This window comes from Mirounga angustirostris, unplaced genomic scaffold (genome assembly GCF_029215605.1).
Source record: "Mirounga angustirostris isolate CCGP_5_RB_7025 unplaced genomic scaffold, mMirAng1.0.hap1 SCAF_4, whole genome shotgun sequence".
NCBI lineage: Eukaryota > Metazoa > Chordata > Mammalia > Carnivora > Phocidae > Mirounga > Mirounga angustirostris.
Genome location: NW_026991712.1, coordinates 156,001,638 through 156,022,072, shown reverse-complemented (window position 1 = coordinate 156,022,072; position 20,435 = coordinate 156,001,638). Strand labels below are relative to the sequence as shown.

General features: G+C 61.5%; 3 protein-coding genes across 10 annotated transcripts in view; 2 read left to right on the top strand and 1 right to left on the bottom strand.

Annotated features, from left to right (window-relative positions):
* The first annotated feature begins 537 nt into the window (after positions 1–537).
* On the top strand, positions 538–10,445 carry B4GALT2 (beta-1,4-galactosyltransferase 2). Of its 6 annotated transcripts, none has more exons than XM_045897872.3 (7): positions 538–807; positions 2,491–2,846; positions 3,057–3,292; positions 6,275–6,465; positions 6,620–6,742; positions 6,855–6,959; positions 9,566–10,445. In XM_045897872.3, the coding sequence occupies exons 2-7, from the start codon at positions 2,543–2,545 to the stop codon at positions 9,714–9,716; spliced, it is 1,110 nt and encodes a 369-aa protein (XP_045753828.1). In that variant the 5' UTR covers positions 538–807; positions 2,491–2,542; the 3' UTR covers positions 9,717–10,445. The 6 variants fall into 6 exon arrangements, with proteins under 6 accessions (XP_045753828.1, XP_045753827.1, XP_064445363.1 ...); XM_045897871.3 differs by having other exon boundaries at positions 538–913; XM_064589292.1 differs by lacking the exon at positions 538–807 and adding an exon at positions 1,177–1,399.
* Positions 10,446–10,591: 146 nt separating this feature from the next.
* CCDC24 (coiled-coil domain containing 24) lies at positions 10,592–14,396 on the top strand. Its single transcript, XM_064589294.1, is given in 8 exon segments — positions 10,592–11,044; positions 11,228–11,837; positions 11,942–12,055; positions 12,554–12,628; positions 13,170–13,224; positions 13,650–13,719; positions 13,830–13,908; positions 13,992–14,396. Coding segments are annotated over 7 exon segments (1,188 nt in total). The 5' UTR covers positions 10,592–11,044; positions 11,228–11,274; the 3' UTR covers positions 14,224–14,396.
* Positions 14,397–14,590: 194 nt separating this feature from the next.
* SLC6A9 (solute carrier family 6 member 9) overlaps positions 14,591–20,435 on the bottom strand; it is a 32,779-nt gene continuing 26,934 nt past the window's right edge. For all 3 annotated transcript variants that reach the window (XM_045897868.3, XM_064589290.1, XM_045897870.3), the window contains 8 exons: positions 20,293–20,427; positions 20,099–20,202; positions 19,479–19,716; positions 19,254–19,388; positions 19,048–19,147; positions 18,859–18,959; positions 15,944–16,114; positions 14,591–15,830 (listed from right to left, as the gene is read on the bottom strand). In XM_045897868.3, coding sequence (XP_045753824.1) covers positions 15,636–15,830; positions 15,944–16,114; positions 18,859–18,959; positions 19,048–19,147; positions 19,254–19,388; positions 19,479–19,716; positions 20,099–20,202; positions 20,293–20,427 — 1,179 coding nt within the window. In that variant the 3' untranslated portion in view covers positions 14,591–15,635. The remainder of the gene's footprint in view (positions 15,831–15,943; positions 16,115–18,858; positions 18,960–19,047; positions 19,148–19,253; positions 19,389–19,478; positions 19,717–20,098; positions 20,203–20,292; positions 20,428–20,435) is intronic.

The window sequence follows — 20,435 nt, the reverse complement described above, 5'->3', positions numbered from 1 at the left end:
GGCTTGGAGCCCGTTGATTTGCCTCTGCCTATCCCAGCGCCATTCCCTGAGCCCTTGTTCCCAGGACCCTGTCCAGCTCCTCCCACTTCTGTGCAATCTTTTACCCACCTCCTGTTACCCTAGAAGCCCCTGCCACACACTTCTCTCCACGCCTTTAAGGGTCCTGCCCAACCGGCGGCCCCCTCCGCTGGCCGCTGGCCGCTGGCCGCTGGCAGGCCTTTAATCCTGTTACCTTCAGTGAGCTGACGGATCCCTACCCTCCCTGCTAGAGTCGCCTAACTTCCAGGCCCCCTTCTTTGGCGGAGTTCGCGTTCCAGCCCACACCCTCCCCAGTCTGGACCCCGAATCCAACCTCTGGGATGAGCCTTACCGATTTCTTCCGCCCCTCTCTGGTCCCGTGCCACCTCTGTCCCCTCGCTCCGCCGCGCTTGGCCGCCGGCAGGGGCGGGCGGCGGAGGCGCGCGGCGGGTGCGGGCGCGCTGGAGGCGGGTGCGCGCGCGCGGGCGCGCCGGCCAGGCCTGCCCCTCCGAGGCGCCGTAGCGCGGGAGGGAGGCGGCGGCGCTGTGGTCCATCGGTCCGCGGGTCCGTGGGTCTGCCCGGCCGCCCGGCCCCGCCCTGCCCCCCGGGGCGGCTCGGCTCCATGGCCCGCGGCGGCGGCGGGAGGCGGCCCGGGGGCCGCGGGGGCCGCTGACCGGGCGGCGGGAGGCGGCGGGGCCGGGCAATGGGGGACGGAGCAGTCCGCAGCCACGGGAGCCGGGAACCCAGCCCGAGCCGGAGCGGTGCCCCCTGCTGAGCCCCGAGCGCCGGGTGAGAGGGGTGCGCGCGCGGCCCCCAGTCCAGGGCCCAGACATTCCAGACCCGGCCCCGCGAGGAGCGCTCCGAGCGCGGCCCCGTGATCCCCGCCCAGGAGCCGGTGAGAGGCGCCGGCGACCAGACCCCGGCCTGGCGTTTACCCACCCCCCCATCCCTCCCCCTCGGCTCTTCTCCCCCCACCCCCCCACCCCCCTCCGGCTCCTCTTGCCCGCCCCCTGCCAGCCTTCCTTATTGTCCCCGCTCGCCCTGGCCTCGTGGCGCGGGGAGGCGCTCCACTCACGTTTCCCCCTGGCCTCGGCCCCCGCCCCGCATCCACTCCCCCAATCCACGCCCCCCCACCCCCCCCACCCCCCGCCCAGGCTCCACACCCACCCAGTCTTCGCTACCTCCCCCGTGCCGGGCAGCCACGTGTGCAGGCCGGTCTGCCTTTCAGCCCCGCCCTAACGCACCTCGCAGCCTGGCCGCCAGCCTGACCCAGAACCCCTGCCCCGGAGGGAGGGGTGGGAATGTTTGCACGTGGGGCCGGGCGTCTGGGCCGCCCGGGAGCCTGCATGCATGGCTGTGTCGAGGAGCAGCGGCTTTGTTTGTGAGTGTGTGACTCTGCGTTACTGTTACTGTCACTGGGGTGTGTCTTTGGCTCTGTAGTTCTCAGTGTGTCTGAGTGCAGGTGACTTTAGCTGGGACCCATGGTGGCTGGGGTTGTGTGGTGCTGTGTATCTCTGAGACCCAGCCCGCCCCCTGAAGCACTGCCAGGAAGTGCTGTTCTGTTGGAACTGCAGCTGGAGCCGTGGCCCAGGCCAGGCCCTTTCCTGCCATGCTGGTGCTGGACCCGTCTCCAGGGCCCAGACGGTCCCTCTTCCCGAAATCAGAGCCAGCAGTGCTGGGCAGACTCCAAAAAGTTCATCCCAATCCTTGAGATCTTGGAGGAAGGGTGTCTTATGCCCCTCCCTGTATTTTGACCTTCCGCTCCAGAGGGAAAGAATCCCATAAACATCTTGTTCATATTTGGGCCTCCTGGATGCTGAGGGCCACTTCCCAGCCTGGTCCTAGTTGGCCTGGCCTACTTGTCACTGGTACCTGTCCAAGCAAACCACTGCCCACCAGGCTCCTGGGAGGACTGACTGAAGTCATGAGTACCAAGCGCTCCTGCATGGTAGGTACTCAGTAAATGGTCGCCCCTCCCCAGACCAAGAGTCCTGGGTTGAGGATGGTGCCCTGTGGGGTGTCTGTTCTCTGGGGCACAGGTACACATGTGGGTCTGCAGGTAAATGTGTTTCCATTTGGAGGTATGAACCACCGTGATCAGAGGCCATGTGTTCATGTTTCTGAGAACACACAGAGGTGTGTGTTGAGTCACACGATAAGGGCGTGCACCTTGAGTGTGAGGGGGCATGAGGTTGTGCTTGTGTGCGTGTGTGTCAGCAAGAATGAGGAATGTATGCATACGTGGGTTAGTACTCAGGTGTGTGACGATGTGTGAGTAGTGAGTTGCTGGGGACTGTGTCCGTGTGTCTCTTTGCAGGTAGAATGGGAGTCCGTGAGTGTCACAGGGTGTGAGCAGGTAATGTGTGAGGATGCAGGTCTGTGAGGGTGAGCACCAGGCAGATGGGGTCGGGGGGTAGCCTTGCCCATCGGGCCCTGACCTGCTGGGTCTGTTTCTCCCTTCCCCCTGCTCAGGCCGGCAGCCGGATGCCCGGGCCCATCGGGCGGGCCGGCGGCCGCCTGCGGGATGAGCAGACTGCTGGGGGGCACGCTGGAGCGCGTGTGCAAGGCTGTGCTCCTTCTCTGCCTGTTGCACTTTCTCGTGGCGGTCATCCTCTACTTCGACGTCTACGCCCAGCATCTGGCCTTCTTCAGCCGCTTCAGTGTCCGCGGCCCTGCCCGTGCCCTCCACCCAGCTGCCAGCAGCAGCACCAACTGCTCTCGGCCCAACACCACCGCCCCCAGCTCCGGGCTCCCCGAGGCTCCCAGTGCCCGGCCCGGCCCCACGGCTCCCGCCCTGCCTCCCTGTCCTGACTCGCCGCCTGGTCTTGGTGAGCCTGCAGGGTCGGGCCTGCCTCGAGGGGTGGGCAGAAGACCTGGCCGTTTGGACTTGGGGAATGAGCCCCGGGGGTGCAGGGGCTCCGGGTCTGTTGGGAGAGGGCTGTTGCTGGGCTTCCCTGGCCTACCGCGGGGCTGAGGGAGAGGGCTGGCGTCCCTGGGTTCCGATGGCGGCCTGATTCCTGCTCCCGTCCTGCCTGCAGTGGGCCGGCTGCTGATTGAGTTCACCTCGCCCATGCCTCTGGAGCGGGTGCAGAGGGAGAACCCGGGCGTGCTCCTGGGCGGCCGCTATGCGCCGCCCGACTGCACGCCTGCGCAGACGGTGGCGGTCATCATCCCCTTTCGACACCGGGAGCACCACCTACGCTACTGGCTCCACTACCTGCACCCCATCCTGAGGCGACAGCGGCTGCGCTATGGCGTCTACGTCATCAACCAGGTGTGCTGCCCGCGGCCCAGGCTGGGCGCTAGCCACCAGAGGGCCCCGGAGCGCCCCGGGCCTCCCGGCGCATGAGTGGGGTTGGGAGCCTGCGTGGCTTCGTGTCCGCCCGTGGTGGTGTGCCTGAGTGACCGTACGAGCGCGGCTGCGTGTGTGTCCCCGCTCCCACGGGCGGGTCTGCGGGTGCGGGGAGGGGAGCGCGCACGCCAACGGGTGTGTGCGCAGCCTCCGCGGGGATGGGCCCCCCGGTCCACCTTCGGCGGGCCCCGCCCCATGGAGGTGAGACCTAGGGTCTGCTGGCTGTGAGGAGCTGTGGAGAAGCCCTTGGAGAGGGGGACTTAGAGCCTGGGAGAGGGATGCGGTCTGCGTGAGGGCCACGGCCACAGCAGAGGCCCGGGAACTCAGCTCAGTGTCTCAGCCCTGCCCTGGGCCTGCAGGGGCCTGGCTGCTGGGACCCGGGGAGGATCTGATGCGGGTCCTCCTTCCCGTACTTACGACTCCCACACTTGGACTTGGATCCTTGTAGACTCCAGGACGATGGTGCGGGATGAGTTGGAGCAGGGGGCTGTGGGGGCACAGAGGGGCCTTGTCCAGCCCTGGGGTGGAGAAGTGGCAGTTGAGATGGGTCTTGAGGGAGGAACAGGCATGAGCCGGCAGGCGGACTGGAGGCCCCAGACCCCATCCAGAGAACCGGTCTCGTGTGTTGGGGAACCGTTGGCCGAGGTGTGGGGTCCAGCGTGTAGGGTGGGCAGCAAAGATGAGCCTGGAGTTGCTGGCAGAGGCCAAATCCAGAAGGGTCTCCGGAGGCATGCGAAGCAGTTGCACTCCAGCCTCAAGGTGGCAGGGGCACCCCTGGAAGGGTTTAAGCGAGGAGTAGCATGTACACTTGTTTATCGAGAAGATGGCTCTGGTTGCAAGTGGAGAATGGGTTGGAGCGGGGGAGACTGGAGGCGGGGTGACCAGTTGCAAAGAGGCTACGATGTTCAGGAGAGAGGCAGTGAACCTGTGTGTGGGTCGGCTGCAGTGGGAGAGATGTGACACGGTAGAGAGTAAGGAAAGGGAGACGCCAGACACCTCGAGGGTTCTTCTTGGCCATTTGCTGTGTGGTTAGCTGCACCTGTGAGTGAGAACACAGGGGGTTGGCCAGGTCTGGGGGAGAGCTTGACTCTGAATTCTTTTTTGCATGGGATGAGTTTGAGTGTCCGGGTGAAGTATGAGAGGAATGTTCAGCTGGCAGTTGGACCCATGAGTCCACCCAGCAGCGAGGTCTAAGGTGCAGAGAGGGATCTGGGAGCCACCGGCATGCGGATGGTCCCTAAAGCCAACAATGTCCAGCCTGCCCGGGGAGTACGGGGCCTGAGAGGGGAAAGCCAGCATGTAAGGGATGGGTGGGGGAAGGGACAGCACCACAGACTGGGAAGGTTGGCCAGAAAGGTTCGGGGAGTCCCAGGAGAGTGTGGTGTCCCCGAAGCCCAGGAATAAGTGTCCAGAAGGAAGCACGGCAGCTACGTGAGCACTGCCGGGGGAGGAAGGATATGGACTAAGAAGCGTCCAGTGGATTTAGCAACAAGGTGGGCCCAGCGAGAACCATTTCAGGGGCATGGTGGGGGCGGAAGCAGATTGCAGTGGGTTGAAGAAGGAATCAGATTTGACAAAATGGAAATAGCCAATTGGAGGCAACTCTTTAAAAAAAAAAAAAAAACCACTCTGCCGAGAAGGGGAGGCAAAGGTAGGGCCGTGGCTAGAGAGGTTTCTTTTTCAGATGGGGTAAAATTGGGCATGTTTATGAGCCGCATGGGAGAAACTCAGGGCTCCTGGCTGGTGAGAAAGGTCAGAAAGGAGAGCCGATGAGCCAGGAGAAAATGCACAATTGCTGCAAGGGCTGGTGGGAGGGAAGGTGCAGGGCAAGGAAAGAGAGCAAGCAGGGTGAGCCGCTCCCACCCCGTCGGGACCAGGCTGGCTGGTGGGAAGGAGGGGCCGTGATTCCTCCTCTCCCTCTGGAGGGGCCCTCCTAGAGACCCCTCTCCAGGCCGGTCTAGCTCCACCCTAGAGATGGTGGGTTGGGACAGGGAGCCCAGCGGCCAGCTCCTTCCATGGGATCCTCCTTGCTCTGGCTAGAATTTGGAGCATGGGCATGCGTGGCCAGGAACCCCACCTCCAGGAGGTCTGGCCTGCAGCGCCATTTCTTAGGGGACCCCCGGCTCATTGGGCCATGACTGCCTGTACACCCTGTGCTTGGCATTTTGCTGGGGAGACAAGTGAATCTAGCCAGGTCCTGTCCCGGTCTCAGAGGCTGCACGGGAAGCTGGATGTGGATCCAGATGAGCCAGAAGGGATAGGTGGCTGAGGCTCAGTGGCTCAGTACCCATGGTTTCTTTGTCTTCGACACTGGTTATTTGGGGCATTCACTGTTCATCTCATGTTGTGAGTGTGCTCAGCAGGGATGCAGTGGGCTCAGGGCTGCTCTTCTCTAAGGCTCCCATTGGCACAGAGAAGATGCCTGGCGCCCAGGACAGGACTATAGGGCCTGCTGGATTGAGGGGTAAAAGAATGAACGAAACGAGCGCTCTTAAGTCACAGTGTAACGGGACACTAAGTGAAGCTCACAGGACAGAAGGAATGATTACGTGGAGGCAGGGAGGTGTGAGCATGGATGCCTGTCCACACACAAGCTTGACCGTCAGAGGAGAGCATTCCAGAGCTGACAGCAAGGCCTTGAGGCAGTAAAGAGTCTGGCGTGTTCCGGGGCTGCTGAGGAACATAGTGCAGCTGGGCCTTGGGGTCTGAGGGAAACAGTGGGAGAGGAGCCTGAAGCCAAGTCCTGGAAGGCCTTGGAAGGCAGGACCTAGGGAAGCCACTCAGAGTGGGGTGGGGGCAGGCAGGGAGTAGGAGCCCCTTGGGGAGCGCTCTGGACAGTGGTAAAGTGGCAGGTGCCTGCCAGTCACAGGCCCAGAGCTGACCTGTCCCCTGCCCCACCCCCAGCACGGCGAGGACACCTTCAACCGGGCCAAGCTGCTCAACGTAGGCTTCCTAGAGGCGCTGAAGGAGGACGCCACGTACGACTGCTTCATCTTCAGTGACGTGGACCTGGTCCCCATGGATGACCGCAACCTGTACCGCTGTGGTGACCAGCCCCGCCACTTCGCCATTGCCATGGACAAGTTCGGTTTCCGGTGAGGGCTCCCTTCTCAGCTGGACCCAGACTCCCCGGCCCAACGGTCCGCACCGCACCCAGCACCCCCTTGCTTCTGGCCCCTCACCCATCTCTGGCCTTCCCCCCGGAATCCCCTCCGGCCCCTCAGCTGACACGTGCCCTTCGTGCCACAGGCTGCCCTACGCTGGCTACTTTGGAGGCGTGTCAGGCCTGAGTAAAGCCCAGTTTCTGAGAATCAACGGCTTCCCCAACGAGTACTGGGGCTGGGGTGGCGAGGATGACGACATCTTCAACCGGTGAGTAGGGCCGGGGCAGGGAGTAGACTGGGTGCAGAAGATGCAGTGCAGACCGGGCGAGGCTCCTTGCCCTTCCTGGTGCCTGCTCCAGCCCGTCTGTCCCCATCCCCAGGATCTCCCTGACTGGGATGAAGATCTCGCGCCCAGACATCCGCATAGGCCGCTACCGCATGATCAAGCACGACCGGGACAAGCATAACGAGCCCAACCCACAGAGGTGACCCCAAGTGCCCCTAATCCCTTACTCCCTAGAAGGGACTCCCCAGTGCCACTGATCCCTAGACGTGATTCCCAAGGCCCCTGAACCCTTGACTCCCAGACCCCTGATCCCTGATCCCCGACCTCTAGCTCAGCCTCACCCCAGACTTCGGTCATCCCTGGCCTAATTCCTAGAGGTGACAAAAATGTAAAGGCAGAGTTCAAATCATCCCTGAGTAGATTACATTCCCGTCGGTGTCCTCACAGACCTCCCTTGTGCCAGAGGGGATAGGACAAGAGGGAGCAGGCACTGGGCACAGCTCCTGGGCCTGGGGACCCAACAAGGTGGCCTGAGCAACGTGGGGCAGGGTGCAGACAGACAGTGCTGATCCCTCTGAGCCTGGAGCAGGCCTCTCCGTCCCTGAGGATGTAGCAACATTTGGCGCTGGCGCTGGCTGGGAGAGGCACCCAAGGGCATGTGCAGTGTAGACAAGGGCTTCCTGCTCTAACCTGGGGGATGGGGGCTGGGTCGGGGGGAGCCCAGAGCCAGTCCCTGACAGCCCATGTGAAGTTCACTCTAGCGAGGGAGACAGGCAGTTACAGCACCAGGTGATCAGGGCAAGGTGCTGCCCCGGCAGAAGAAGGAGTGATGGTGGGAGGCCTCCTGGAGGAGGTGATGGTAAACCAGAGTTTGAAAGATCATTCATTCCGCACGTGTTTGTCACACACCTGCCTTGGGCACAGTGCTGTATTCGCCAGGCTAGTGGAGGAGGCCAGTTTGGAGAAAAGGAATGGTATTTGCAGGAGTCTGGAATGTGAACATGCATGGTATAAGTTAAGAGTCTGGGACTCTGGTATTATAGTCACTGAGGGCTGGGAGTGACAGTAGTGGGGTCGGTGCTGGGTGTTTGGGGTCTCGGATCCCAGGTTGGGAGTTTCACTTTTGTCCCAGGGGCACTGGGGAGTCATGGGAGAGCTTTAAGCAGGGAAGGGGGCAGGATCAGATTTGGGTTTGAAAGGATCACCCTTTGAGTTTGAAGAAGGTGAAGAAGGGCTGGCAGAGCTGCTGGTGGGCCAGGAAGGAAGCTGACCAGGTTTGGAGGAGTCACAGGGCCCAGGGGTGTGCTGGGCGTGAGGCTGCCGCGTGCCCAGATGGAACAGTAGGGTTGTTCTGCTCTGAAGGCAGGGTGTAAGAGTGGGGAGGTAGGCTGCAGCACCAGTGGAGGGTTGGCCTTTGGCAGGAGCATGAAGCATTGGGCATCCAGGGAGCTGATGAAAAAGCAGTTCAGATAAAAAAAAAACAGGGCAAGCAGGGAAGGGAGAAGAGGGGCTGCAGGGCATCCGAGGGAGAGTGCTCGGTGTTGGGATGGCTCTGGAGAGGGATCTGAGCTAAGCTCAGAAAGACTGGGAGGATCAAAACGGTTGCAATGAGGGTGGGAGTGGAGCTCCAGAAGCACATGCCAGGAGCCTTGGTCCTGTGTCAGGTCTCTGTGTCGTCATGAATGAGTGATGGCGACCTTGGGTGAGGAAGTGGCAAGACAGCAAGGCATTTCTGGCTTAAAGAAATGAATGGTTCCATCCACCTAGTTGCTTTTGCTTCAAATCTAGTTCTCCTGGATTCTTCATTCGCTCACCCTGCGTGTCTAAACCACAGCAGGTCCTGTCAGTGCCACTCCCCAAACATTTCTGAGCCTGTCCGCTTTTCCCTTCACCCCCTCTGCCCAAGCACAGCCTCTGTCCTCTTGTCTGGACTCCTGCAGTGGCCTCTCCCTAGTTTCGCTGTTTCCCCCTCGTCCTTCTATTGTTCCTGTCCTCTGGCCCTCCCCGCATGCCTCCCACTGGGCTAAAAATCCCCGTCTTCTCACTCCTAGAAATAAAAAAAACTGCATCCTCTGACTTACAGAGCCCCACCCGTACATGCTCTAGCCTCCAAGCTGTTCTTACGCCCTTGGCCCATTAAGCTCAAACCACTGGCTGTTCAAAATCTCATTTCCAGTTTAGGGTCAGCCTGTGCTTACCTCGGCCTGGAATGTCCTTCCCCCTGCTGTCAGCTTGGTGTCGTGCGCTCACCCCTTCCAAGGCAACCATCTTGGTCTCCCTCCCCTGTCTCCCTTAGCATTCTGGTGTGCTCCTTGTCTGTTACCTGTCTCCCCTAGTGGAACAGACTTGCCATGAGAGGGAGGACTTACTGTCCTGTTCCTGACTGGGCCCCTGCTACTTAAGAGCAGAGCCTGGCAATTGGGCACTGCTCATTAAGTAAGTGGTGGGGGACAGAGAAGATAGCAAAGAGAAGAGGGTCTTGGGGAGTACAGACGATGATCCAACACAGGACACATTGCCTTTGAGGTGCCTATGGGATGCCCGTGTCTGGGTCTAAGGCTTAGAAGAACAGGAGCTCAGAAGGAGATTTGTGAGGGTGTCACAGTTCTGGACTCAAGGGGGTAAGATCTTTGTTTTGAAGGCAGATGCCAGAGCAAAAGGGCTCCAAGCAGGTGACGGGCAGAGGGTTTGGTGAGAACCGAGTCATCCCTGGAAGAAGCCAGGGTGGCTTGAGCCTTAGCCCCAGAGATCCCATATTTGGTTTATTGGGTAGCCCTGATCTGGACCCACTTCCATCCTATCTAGGTTTACCAAGATTCAAAACACGAAGCTGACCATGAAGCGGGATGGCATCGGGTCAGTGCGGTACCAGGTCTTGGAGGTGTCTCGGCAACCACTTTTCACCAATATCACAGTGGACATTGGGCGGCCCCCATCATGGCCCCCTCGGGGCTGATGCTAATGGACAAAGGCTCCCAGTGCCAAGGATTGCCTGCCAGAGGACTGACCTATATAGCCTGGCTGGTGGCTACTCTGTGGGGGATCCCCCAGGACTGAGACTATGGGCTCTGTTTTCGGAGGGTCTTCCATAGGCCCCCCCCAGCTGCACCTGGAAGTTTCAGAACCTACTTTGGGGGACTTCCAACCTGGGCAAGCCCCTCCAGTGTGGCCCTCTCTGGGGTCAACCCTTCTGCTCCTCCCTCCCCAGCCCAGCCCTCCCTCACTGTCAGGGTCGGGCCAGCCCCTGCACTGCCTCACCGAGTGGCCTGGGCTAGGTCACTCCACCTCTCTGTGCCTCAGTTTCTCCCCCCTTGAGTCCCCTAGGGCCTGGAAGAGTGGGAGGTACAACTAGGGGGCAGTGTCGCTTCCAGGGGGAATTCTCAGACTTGGGGATCCCCCGTGCTCCCAGGGGAGGGGAAACCTTTTTCATTCAACATTGTAGGGGCAAACTCTGGTGCGCCCCCTGCTGAGGAGCAGCCCCAGGAGGGGACCAGAGGGGGTGCTGTGTCGCTGCCTGGGATCTTGGGGTTGGGCTTTGCATGGGGGCGGGTGGGGCTTAGATCAGTCAGTCTGGTTCCCGCCTCCCTGTCTCAGAGAGAAGGCAGTAGCCCCCAGGGCCGGCTCGTTGTTTGTACATTGCACAGAAACTTGTGTGGGTGCTTTAGTAAAAAACGTGAATGGAGCAGCCCCTTTGTCTGCTTGAGGTTAGGGAATCTGGGCCCAGATTCCAGACCCGGTGTGTGTTGTGGGAGGGCACCACCAATTTCTCGGTCTGTCTGGCCCGGGCTGTCCTGGTGGCCCGGGCTGTCCTGGTTCCCCAGGCCTCTGCAAGCGCAGCCGCTCGCGAGACTTCCGCCGACCCTGAGGAAAGGTTTACCCAGCCGCTGCCTCCAGGCCACGAGAGGCAACGAAGTAATAACAGCCCCAGTGGGCTCCGATTTCTCGGCTCTTCCCACCTGCCCCGAAACCGAAAGCTGCCCGGAGAGGAGCCCAGAGAGCTTGGCACCAGGATTCTGGATGGTTCGGACTCTCCCAGGCCACCCCTCGCGGCGGTGGGTCCGACTCCGGGCGAGCTGGTACCGCCCACCCCACCTGGAATCGTTGGGGGCGGAGCCTGGGTAGCGGCGCGGTTTCCCGGGTGACGGCCGCGCGGAAGAGGCGGGGCTAGGGCCCCGGTCCCCACTGCCCGGCTCCTGGGGGCCGTGACCGGGAACAGCGGCCCCCGAGAGTCAGCCAGAAGCGGGGCACAAGGGACAGCGCCAGAGACCGGCGGCTCCGGACCGGGTAATTCCAGTCGCTGAGACTGGTGGCAGAACAAGGGTGGGGCTTGGGAGAGGCCGGGGAGCGCAACGGGCTGGGGGCGTGGCCCGTGAGGCCGGGAAGGGGCGGGGCGCGGGTGGGCGGGGCCCAGCCTTGGGCGACCAGCCTTCTCCCGGTAACGCGGCGCCGCCACCTGCTCTCCCGCAGGTGCGAGCCTGGGGCCGCTCGACGGGGGGCGGCGGCGCGGGTGGGCCATGCTCCGGGACTCCCCGTCTCTGTGGGAGCTGGTAGAGGAACACGTTCCGCTCCCGGAGCGGCCCGAAGTGAAGAGGATTCTGGGGGAGACGACGGTGGACCTGAGCCTGGAGCTGCGGGCAGAGGTGGGGAGTGGGCAGATGGGCCACACTCCAGGCCTGTCCCACGACTCGGGTGATTTCCCCACCTCCTCCGGGTCCCTAGTCCTGCCCGATAGCTCTCGAGATCTTGCCGGATCTCACTGTCCTCCCAGCCCTCCTGACTCCGCTCTGCCCCTCAGTCCCCCAGCCCCCTTCACTCCCGTCACTTCTCTCCCCAGTCGCAAGGTGTCCCAGCTCTCCTTGCAGGTGGTGATGTTACAGTCACTGCTCCAAGAGGCTCGATCCTCCCAAGCCTCTGGCTCCCGCCCCACCTTTGACCCCTCCTCCCTTCTGGCACCACCGCCCCTCCTAAGAGACCTCGTGCGCCAGGAACTGAGGCAGCTGCTCCTGGGGCTCCGCCAGAAGGCCATCTGCGAGGGCAGGTGGGAACCTCAGACCTAGGGCTAGGGCTAGACCCCGCAGCAGAACTAAGAGGGGCTAGCCCTGCGCCTGATAAGGGGCCAGGATTGCCTTTGATGGTTCCCTGGAAGGAGCCCCTAAATTACCTTCAGTGCACCTTCTGCAGGGACCAGACCCAGGCTTGGGTCCAGTACAGCCCCAGGGTCCTGCGCTTTGCCTTGGAGGAGCCTAGGTGTGATTTGCCAGAACAGGACATATTGCAGAGAGCTGGTGAACCCAGGTAAAGTGGTGGCAGGAGAGGAGGGATCTGTCCCTGCTTGGCAGCAGACCCCAGCCAGCTGGTGGGTTCCACGTGGCTCCACGGAGAAGTTCCTGGCCTGGAGCTGGACCTCCTACAACCACATGCAGGGATCAACGAGAGCTGGGCTAGGGAGAGCTGGGGACTGAATGAGATAAAGGAGCAGGAGCGTGTTCATAAGTGGATGGCAGCAGCAACTTATTTCTAGTTCTCACACAACCCTTTGGGGGAATGATGGCCCCCTTTTACCGATGAGGAACTAAAGCTCAGAAGGGATAATCCACTTGCCGAAGGTCACACACACTGAAGGGTGACAGAGCCCATTTGCAAACCAGGCTCCAGAACTCCTCCCCTTTGCACTATACTATGTTGCCTTTGCGAGAAAAGACACAGAACTGTCTAGGAGAAGTGGCACTTGTGTCCTGAAGGCCTGGGGTGAGGCAACATGGGGAGAGTAACGTTGACCTCATCTGCCAGCAGCAGTCAGAGGGACCTCAGCGTCATCAAGGACCAGCTGAATGTGTCCAGCATCGACCAGGTTGCTGGACACCTGCGGTGAGGCCCCTGAGTGTGCGTGGTGGGGATGGACACAGAGTGGATGGGGCCGGGACAGGTCTTGAAGTACCAGGACTGGACTGTGGGAGAGGAGAAGGTGGCCACACACCTGGTGGGGAGACCAGGAGGGGAAGGCTGAGGGGTGGCAAGGGCAGGTTGCTGCAGGGCCGCTGTGGTTGCTGCCAGGAAGTGGTCAAGCAGGGATGCCAACAGGCTCTGAGGCCTGAGGAACCATGGAAGGGTTTTAAGCAGGGGAGGGGCTGTGATGCGGGAGAGAAGGGAGGCTGGAGGAGGCCCCTGCCGTAATGCAGAAGAGAGGATGATGGGCACTGTGAGGTAGGCACGGGGAGGACACATCCTGCCCTGGCAGAGGCTGGTGGGGGTGGAAGGCTGCGGGCAGCACCCGGCCACAGAGAGCAGGGCGGGCTGAGGCGGGAGGGCCTGGAGGCGGGGAGGCTGGAGGTTAGGGGCTGGGTGGAGGGCTCAGCTGAGACTGGGTCCTGTGGAGCTGGTCGCGGCTGCCATCCTCCATGTGTCCCAGGAGCCTCCTGGAGGGGGAGTGTCACACCCTGGAGAGGATGATCCCCACCCTGCAGGTGAGCTGCAGCCCTGGGCCTCCCTGCCCAGAGCCCTTCTGCTGAGTGTAGACACCGCTGCCTCTTACCTGGTGCGTGAGAGCCACGTGCGTGTGTGTCTGTGTGCATATGTGCATGGAAAGGTGTGTGTGAGTCCTGTGGCCATTTCTCACGTGTGCACCATCCCTGTATGTGTATCCACAAGATTCTGGTTGAGCCCCTTAGCCCAAGGTCAGCACTTTTAGATTAACTTGCTGAATTTGTCCCTGTCTTTGCTTCCTTACCTTCCCTAAGTTTTGAGTCCAAGCCAGCCACCACCTCACCAAGCTGGGATTTTCAGGGGGGCTAGTGTCCCCCCCGACCAGGGACTGCCTGAGCCAGTTTGGGGGTCCTGCCCTGCCCCACCCCTGCCTAAGGCCGGGACACTGAGCCAGCTCTCCCTGCAGCGCTGCCTGGAAGAGGAGTACACAGGGGCCCCCCAGCCCTCCGAGGCAACCCTAGAGCCCACCCTGGCAGGTGAGGACCCCAAGGAGGCCCCAGAACCCCCAGCCTCCTGCTCCCCATGCCACACTTGTACACACCCCAGAGCTGCTGGGTGCTGTGTCTCAGAGGCACCTCTCCTGCAGAGCTGAAGGAACAGAAGGCGGCCATGCGACGGGAGCTGCAGGCCCCTCTGAGGCTGTCCTGTGTCTCCTCCAGCCACAGGTCAGCCAGGGCGGCGGCACGGCGGGACAGGGTGGCCGAAGGGTCAGGCCGCTGCTCGCTCACAGCTGCTCTTTCCTGCCCAGGCAGCAGCCCGTGGGCTCCTCCAGCCAGGGTCCGGGAGGCTGGCCTTGCCCCCGCGGGGCTGCGGGAGGCTGGGGGGGGCCCCGCCAGGGCTGCCTGCCTGCCCCTCCGCCGGAGCGCTGCCCCCGAGGCCTGACTGCCACCTGCCGCGGGCGACGGAGGCTTCAGTGCAGCGCCGGGAAAAGGCCCATGTCCACTCCGGTGTCCAGCGCGGCACCCCACGCCCCCACCTGAAGGGCTGGCCGGGAAGTAGGCTTGGGCTCCTGCTGGAACTCACCCCGTCCGCCGCTGCCACCTCTCAGCTGCTGTGGCCCAGCCTGCTTCAGATCTAGTCTTGGATGGGCCCTCGCCAGGATGCAGGGCTGTCCATCTGTCTGGCCCTTCTTGCCCCACCCCCTCGCCAAGCCCCTGGTGTCTCGTTCTGACCATCAGGGCCTTTGGCCTTTCTTCTTCTGGTCTTCCACAAAGGCCTGGCCGGCAGAGGTCTCATCCCAGCCCCGACTCTTGTGCCCCTGGGGGCACTCAGACAAAGCACAGTGGCAGTTCAGAGGCAGGAATAGAAATTTCATTAAAATCTATGGACTTTAAAATCCTAGTGGTGCACGGAGGGGTCGGGGTGGCTGGTGCACCGTTATTGCTACAGAGGATTAGAGGCGGCTCTTCCAGGGCTGTCACTGCACACAGGGGCACAGAGGACGGACAGATGGACACTGCGGGGCTGGGGGGGTGGGGTGGAGCTCTGGCTCCAGAGAGGGGATGGGGCACGCGGGCTGGGACCATTTGGCACATGAACAAGGGCAGCCCAGTTTGGGAGGACTGGACCTTTCACCTGGTGGAGAGAGGGCAAGGGGGTTTCCTGTAAGGTCCCCTTCCCCAGGGCTCTGGGCTCAAACCTCTTGCTGAGCAGCGCCCCACCCCTACCCCCCAGAAACTAGTGCTTTGGGCAGGCTGCTGTGTCATGGGCCTCTGCTGGCTGGGCCTGACAGCCAGGGCTGGAATGAGGTGCAGAGACCCCAGAGCAGCCGAGTGAGGTGCAGGCAGGCCTGGAAGACAGAGGGGGTCCAAGGCTGGGGGCACGGGAGTGGCAACCACAGATAATACGATTTTTACAAAAATAATTACACAGACAAACAGGGCTGGGCGGCACAGCCTGACGAGTAACACTGTACAGCCCCTTAGCCCCTCACCCTGCCCCTGGATAGGAAGACCCAAATTTGCCTGGGCAGAGGCTGGGGTCTGCTCAGAGGGCAGGAACACTGGTCAGGAGGCTGGAGGCCCAAGGAGGGGGACAGGTAGGGGGGCCACCTAGAACCACAGCTCAGGGCAGAGTGTGGGGGCATCAGAGGCCATGTAAAGCCCAGCAGATCTCTGGGGACCTGGCCTTAGACCCCCCCCAAAGTGCTTTGCCCCCCGCTGGCAACCCTCCCATCGCCCACACCCATCTCCAGCTGCCATCTGGGCATCCAAAGGACCTGTAAACACTGGGGACACGAGCACAAATGACCACGCTACCAGTGGTGACCAAGGTGACAGCAGCCGCCCTGGCCAGGGCATGGCAGGGGCAGGTGGTGACCCCCGTCCCCTGCCTCCCCAGTCTCTGTGGTGGGAGCACGGGCAGGGGTGGGGCCCTCCCCGGGCAGCTGTGCTCATATCCGGGAGTCCTGCAGACGGCTCGAGCCGTTACTGCCCACCATGGGGATCTGGGCCTTGTCCGGGTGCAGCGGCTGGACCTCCAGCCCGTCTTCAGGAGAGGGTGGGATGGTGGGGGCATAGCGCCCAGTCTGGTGCTCCAGGAGGGCGGGGCCCCAGTCTCTGCTTGGCTTCGTGGCATTTTTCAAACGCTGCAGGAGAGGTAGACATGGAGGGTGGGTGGGCGCTTCAGAAGGGAGCCAGGAAGCCCCATCCACACACCCCCTCCCCGTTCACCTGGCTGTGGCCTGCCCCCACCCCTCACCTGGAGGAGGGTGTCCCCATCTGTGTAGCAGAGCTGGAACAGGGCATAGAGAGGGATGCAAATGACGGAGGACAGAGCCATAAGGAAGCCGATGGCCACAGCCCAGCCTGGATACTGGTAGTGGTTGTAGGTAATTGGCCGGTACTGGATCACCGTGAAGACGAGAATGAACTGTGGAGAGTAGGGGATGGGAGTGCCCGTGAGCCCTGCCCAGCACCGCCCCCCCATTCTCCAGGCCTCAGTCCCTCTCCCAGCACCCCTCCCCTTTCTCTCCAGTCTCCCGAACTAGGAAGAGGCATTTTGGGCAGGACAGGGGCAATGTCAAGGTTTGGGTAGTGGACGAAGCAGATGGAACCGAAGGTCCAGGGCCTGGGGGGCAGGTAGGCATCAGGCATCATGGAAGAGGAGAGGTCTGCCTTCGTCATAATCCTGAACCGGCCAGGGAACAATTGAAATCACCTTTGAAGTCAGTCGGTTCTCCTCAAAGACTCGCGATGGCTCCCTTTTGCCAAATCCTGGGCCTTAGAGCTTTTGCCATCTCCCAGCGAGACCTCACTTATCCTTCTGGCCACATTACCCGTCTCAATGTCTCGGTTGCACCCAGCATCTTCCTCCCTCTTCATTTATTCTGGAGAATCCTCTCCATTTTCCTCTATCAGACCCCATGCAAATGACACCTCCTTCAAGAAGCCTTTCCAGATTTCTCATCCCTCTTCCTGAAAGGGCTGTCAATGGCATTTTCCATCTGCTAAGCATTTGTTTCATGTTTCCCATAGGCCTAGGGCCTCCTGGGACTGCATCAGGGTCTCTATGCCCAGCAGAGTGCCTGGCACAACCTCACTTGCTGATTTGAACGGACTTGTGCAGAGATGAGAGCGATGCGGAAGCGGAGAGGGCAAAGCCCTGCCTGTCTATGGCTGTGGAGCCATAAGGGAGACTCCAAAGCCTAGAAATGGTGAATGGCAGGCTGGGGACTGGGAACCATTTTGGAAAGAGAGGAGTGGGATGGGAAATGAAGCCCAGGCCACAGCAACGACAACAAACTAAGGAAGCAGAAAGATGGGCAGGTGGCTCCCCAGGGGGGCTCGGCATCTGCCTCCTGGGCCCTCAGCTGCGTCCTAGTGACCAAATTCAGGACGGCAAGACCCACACCCACTAGGGGGCCCCTCCCGGCATGCTGCGCATAGTAGGAGCTTATGACCAGTTTCCTGAGTGGAACTAGATGCTGATCAAGGTGTAAACAAATCTCTTATTTCAGCGGACAGAAAGATGGTTTGTCAAAAAGAGCCTTTCAGAAATCTAAAGAAGTAAAACCCCCAAAGAAGACACAACAGCCCAGAAACATAAGTCCACAGGGCCTGGAGTCCTCAGCTTAGGGCGACTCTGGCCTGGCTTTCTGAGCACAGAGAGGGCGCTGCCCACTTTGCCTCAGTCTCTCGGAGACACGGTACCCGGGCTGAGCCTGCCCCTCCGGAGCCTTCCTGGGTCTGCCTCCTTCCTACCTCCTGCTCTGCCTTGGCTGGTACCCCAGGTCCCTGCCCAGGGCGGCAGCCTCTTCGGAGCTCTGGAGGATGAGCTCCCCTCAAGAGGGTCCCAGGCCTCGGCCTCAGCTGCAAGCCCAGAGGGCACGGCGCTTGGCAGCAGTGCCCGGCCTCCCCCGCCTCCCACCACTTACAGGAGGCCACTTATAGGAGGCTTCCGTTGCTCCCGTTTCAAAGCTGGGCCAGTGGCTGGAGCTGGTGCTGTGCCAGCCTCGGGGAAGATCCCACACCCCAAGTGGTGGAGACCTCAGCCCTCAGAGGCCTCTTCCGCCGCCAGAAATATGAGCCAAAGTGGGAATCCAGTGCTGAGCTCCCTGTGGCCCAGAGAAGCTGGGCATGACAGGGACACGACTGAACGCTGCCCTTGCCGCTAGGCTGACCCTTCTGTCACTCCGGTGGTCCTGCCTCTTCTCTGTGGAGCGACCATTCTACCAACAAACACTCTGTGCCTCCTCCTCCCACCCTGAGCAGAAAGGAGCAAAACCAGATGGTTTTTAGTCCATGGACCAGAGTCCTCCTTCCTGCGGCCGTTTCTGGTGTAGCCCTGGCCCGGCACACAGGCTCCAGATGGGACAACCCGCTTCCAATAGCGACTCTGTCAGTTATTAGCTGTGTAAACTTGGGTCGATTACTTAACATCTCTGTGCCTCAGTTTCCTCATCTGTCAAGTGGGAATAACAATGATACCTTGGAGAGTTGGATCACATGAGTTGATACATGAACAACATGCAGAAAGTGCCTGGTTCCCAGCCAGGGCGGGAGGTCCTTCCAATTCCGCTCCCTGATGGGAGTCTCCCAGGTGTTGAATACTGGGGGAACGAGAGCCTTCCCTCTCCAGAGCCAGGCCCCTCCAGTGCCTGGAAGGTGTAGGAGGTTGCCTCTGATCTGGAGCTGACATCTGACTTGTACAACCCGCTTCTGGAACACCCATGCATTCACACCGCATACCCTGAGCATCTCCGCTAAGAGGGATCAGCAAGGCCGATGGAGGCTGACACCGATATCACTAATTGTTCCCGAGGCCCCTCTGGGGCTAGCACGCAGGAGGGAGGGAGGGAGGGCCAGCTCTCAGCCGCTGCCAGCCTGCTTTCCCCTGCCGAGGCTGGGCACCGTCTTCAGCCGAATAAGGGCTCTAAGCTCCCTTCCCAAGCCGAGGCCAGTGCCCGGGTGGTTCTGAGTCTCCGCCTGACTCTATGCAACCTCTCTCAGGCTCCCAGTGGCCAGAGTGGTGGGTGCAGAGACCCAGTGGGAGGGTCAGGGTGGGGGGAAGCTCTGGCCAGACGGATGGGCTCCTGCTCTCCCTCTGCTGGTTCCCAAGAGAAGGACACTTGCCAGGGGGTAGCAGGGAGGGGGGCGGGCAGCCGAGGAACTTACGAAGATGATGGCTGGAGAGACAAAGCGCCAGCAGATCTGGAAGAAGAGGGGCGGTGGGAATCCCAGCATCATCTGGATGTCCTGGAAGTAGTTCCGGTGCCCTGAGAGAGGGGTGTCAGCAAGCCTGGCAGGGCAGCGTGGGGAGGCCAGGGCCGGGACACGAGAGGCCACAGAAGATTGCGCACTTACCGTAGATGTACATGATGGACATACACATGATGCAAGAGATGACAACCAGGGAGAAGCTGGCCGCGTAGTTGTCCATTAACAGCAACCAGTAGATGCCTGCCTGCGGGCCAGTGGGCAGCTGAGCCGGGAGCGCCGAAGCCCGGCTCCCCCACCCACGATGCCCCCCTCCCGGGCCACTCCAGCCCAGCCTTACTGTCGGGGCTTACCTGGCTGGTGAGGGGGATGCCCAGCAGGAAGCCAGCCACGGCCACACCCAAGGTCACATAGGTCTTTTTCTGCAGGATCCACTCGTTTCCCACCTCATCCACAATGGCTGTGACCAGCGTCTCTAGGAGGCAGAACTGCAGGAAGTGGCCGTCAGAGCAGGGGCCTGGCCTCCGGCCCGGCCTCCACCCTCACCAGGCCCCTGGCCCACGTCCCGTGCCTCATACCTGAGTGCCCAGCCCTAGCAAGATGAGCATGAAGAAGAAGAGCAGGGACCAGAGTGGGGAGATGGGCAGTAGGGTGAGGGCCTCAGGGTAAGCCACGAAGGCTAGGCCAGGACCGTGGTCAGCCACACGGGACACGTCCACACCCAGGTGATTGGCCATGAAGCCCAGGATGGAGAAGATGACAAAGCCCGCATAGACGCTGGTGGCACAGTTAGTGATGCTTATGATGATGCTGTCCCTGGTGGGGAGGAGAACAGGGCTCAAGACACGCGGCTTGCTTCCCTTGCCCAGTCAGGCAGAGACGAGACCTGAGATGGAACGTTCTAGGAACAGAGGCCCCCTCAACCTCTTTTCTGGTCTGCTCTGGGCCTTCTTAAGTGGGCTGAGGCTCTCGAGGCCCCAGAGACCCCTGGGGCATCACCGTTCCCCCGCCTTCTCTCTGTTTTCCCCAGTGACCCACTCCAGACCCAGCACTCCCAGGACCTCCAGGCCGTGAGTGCGATGCAGGGCCTTCGGGGGAGGCCCAGCAGGCTGCCCTGGGTCTGCGGATCTGGGAAAGCCTGGGGAAGGCTGCTGGGTGGAGGGGGCAGCCCGGGGCTGGCGGGGGGGTGGGGGCTCACCGGTAGCAGTTGTTGTGGAACTTGTTGTAGGAAGCCATGGTGATGAGGCCTCCCCACGCGCAGCCCAGCGAGTAGAATATCTGGGAGGCGGCATCCCCCCACACCTGCGGGGCAGGATGGGCAGAGCAGCAGGGGTCAGAGGCGGGCACCTCTCAGCCCCTCCCCCCCCTTCCAGGCCACACTCCATGGCCCACCTTGGCCTCCAGGATCTTGTCCCACTGCGGGGTCAGGTAGTACATGATGCCCGTGAAGGCTCCTTCCAGGGTCACACCTCGGACGAACAGGATGGTCAGCACCACGTAGGGAAATGTGGCTGTGAAGTACACCACCTGTGCAC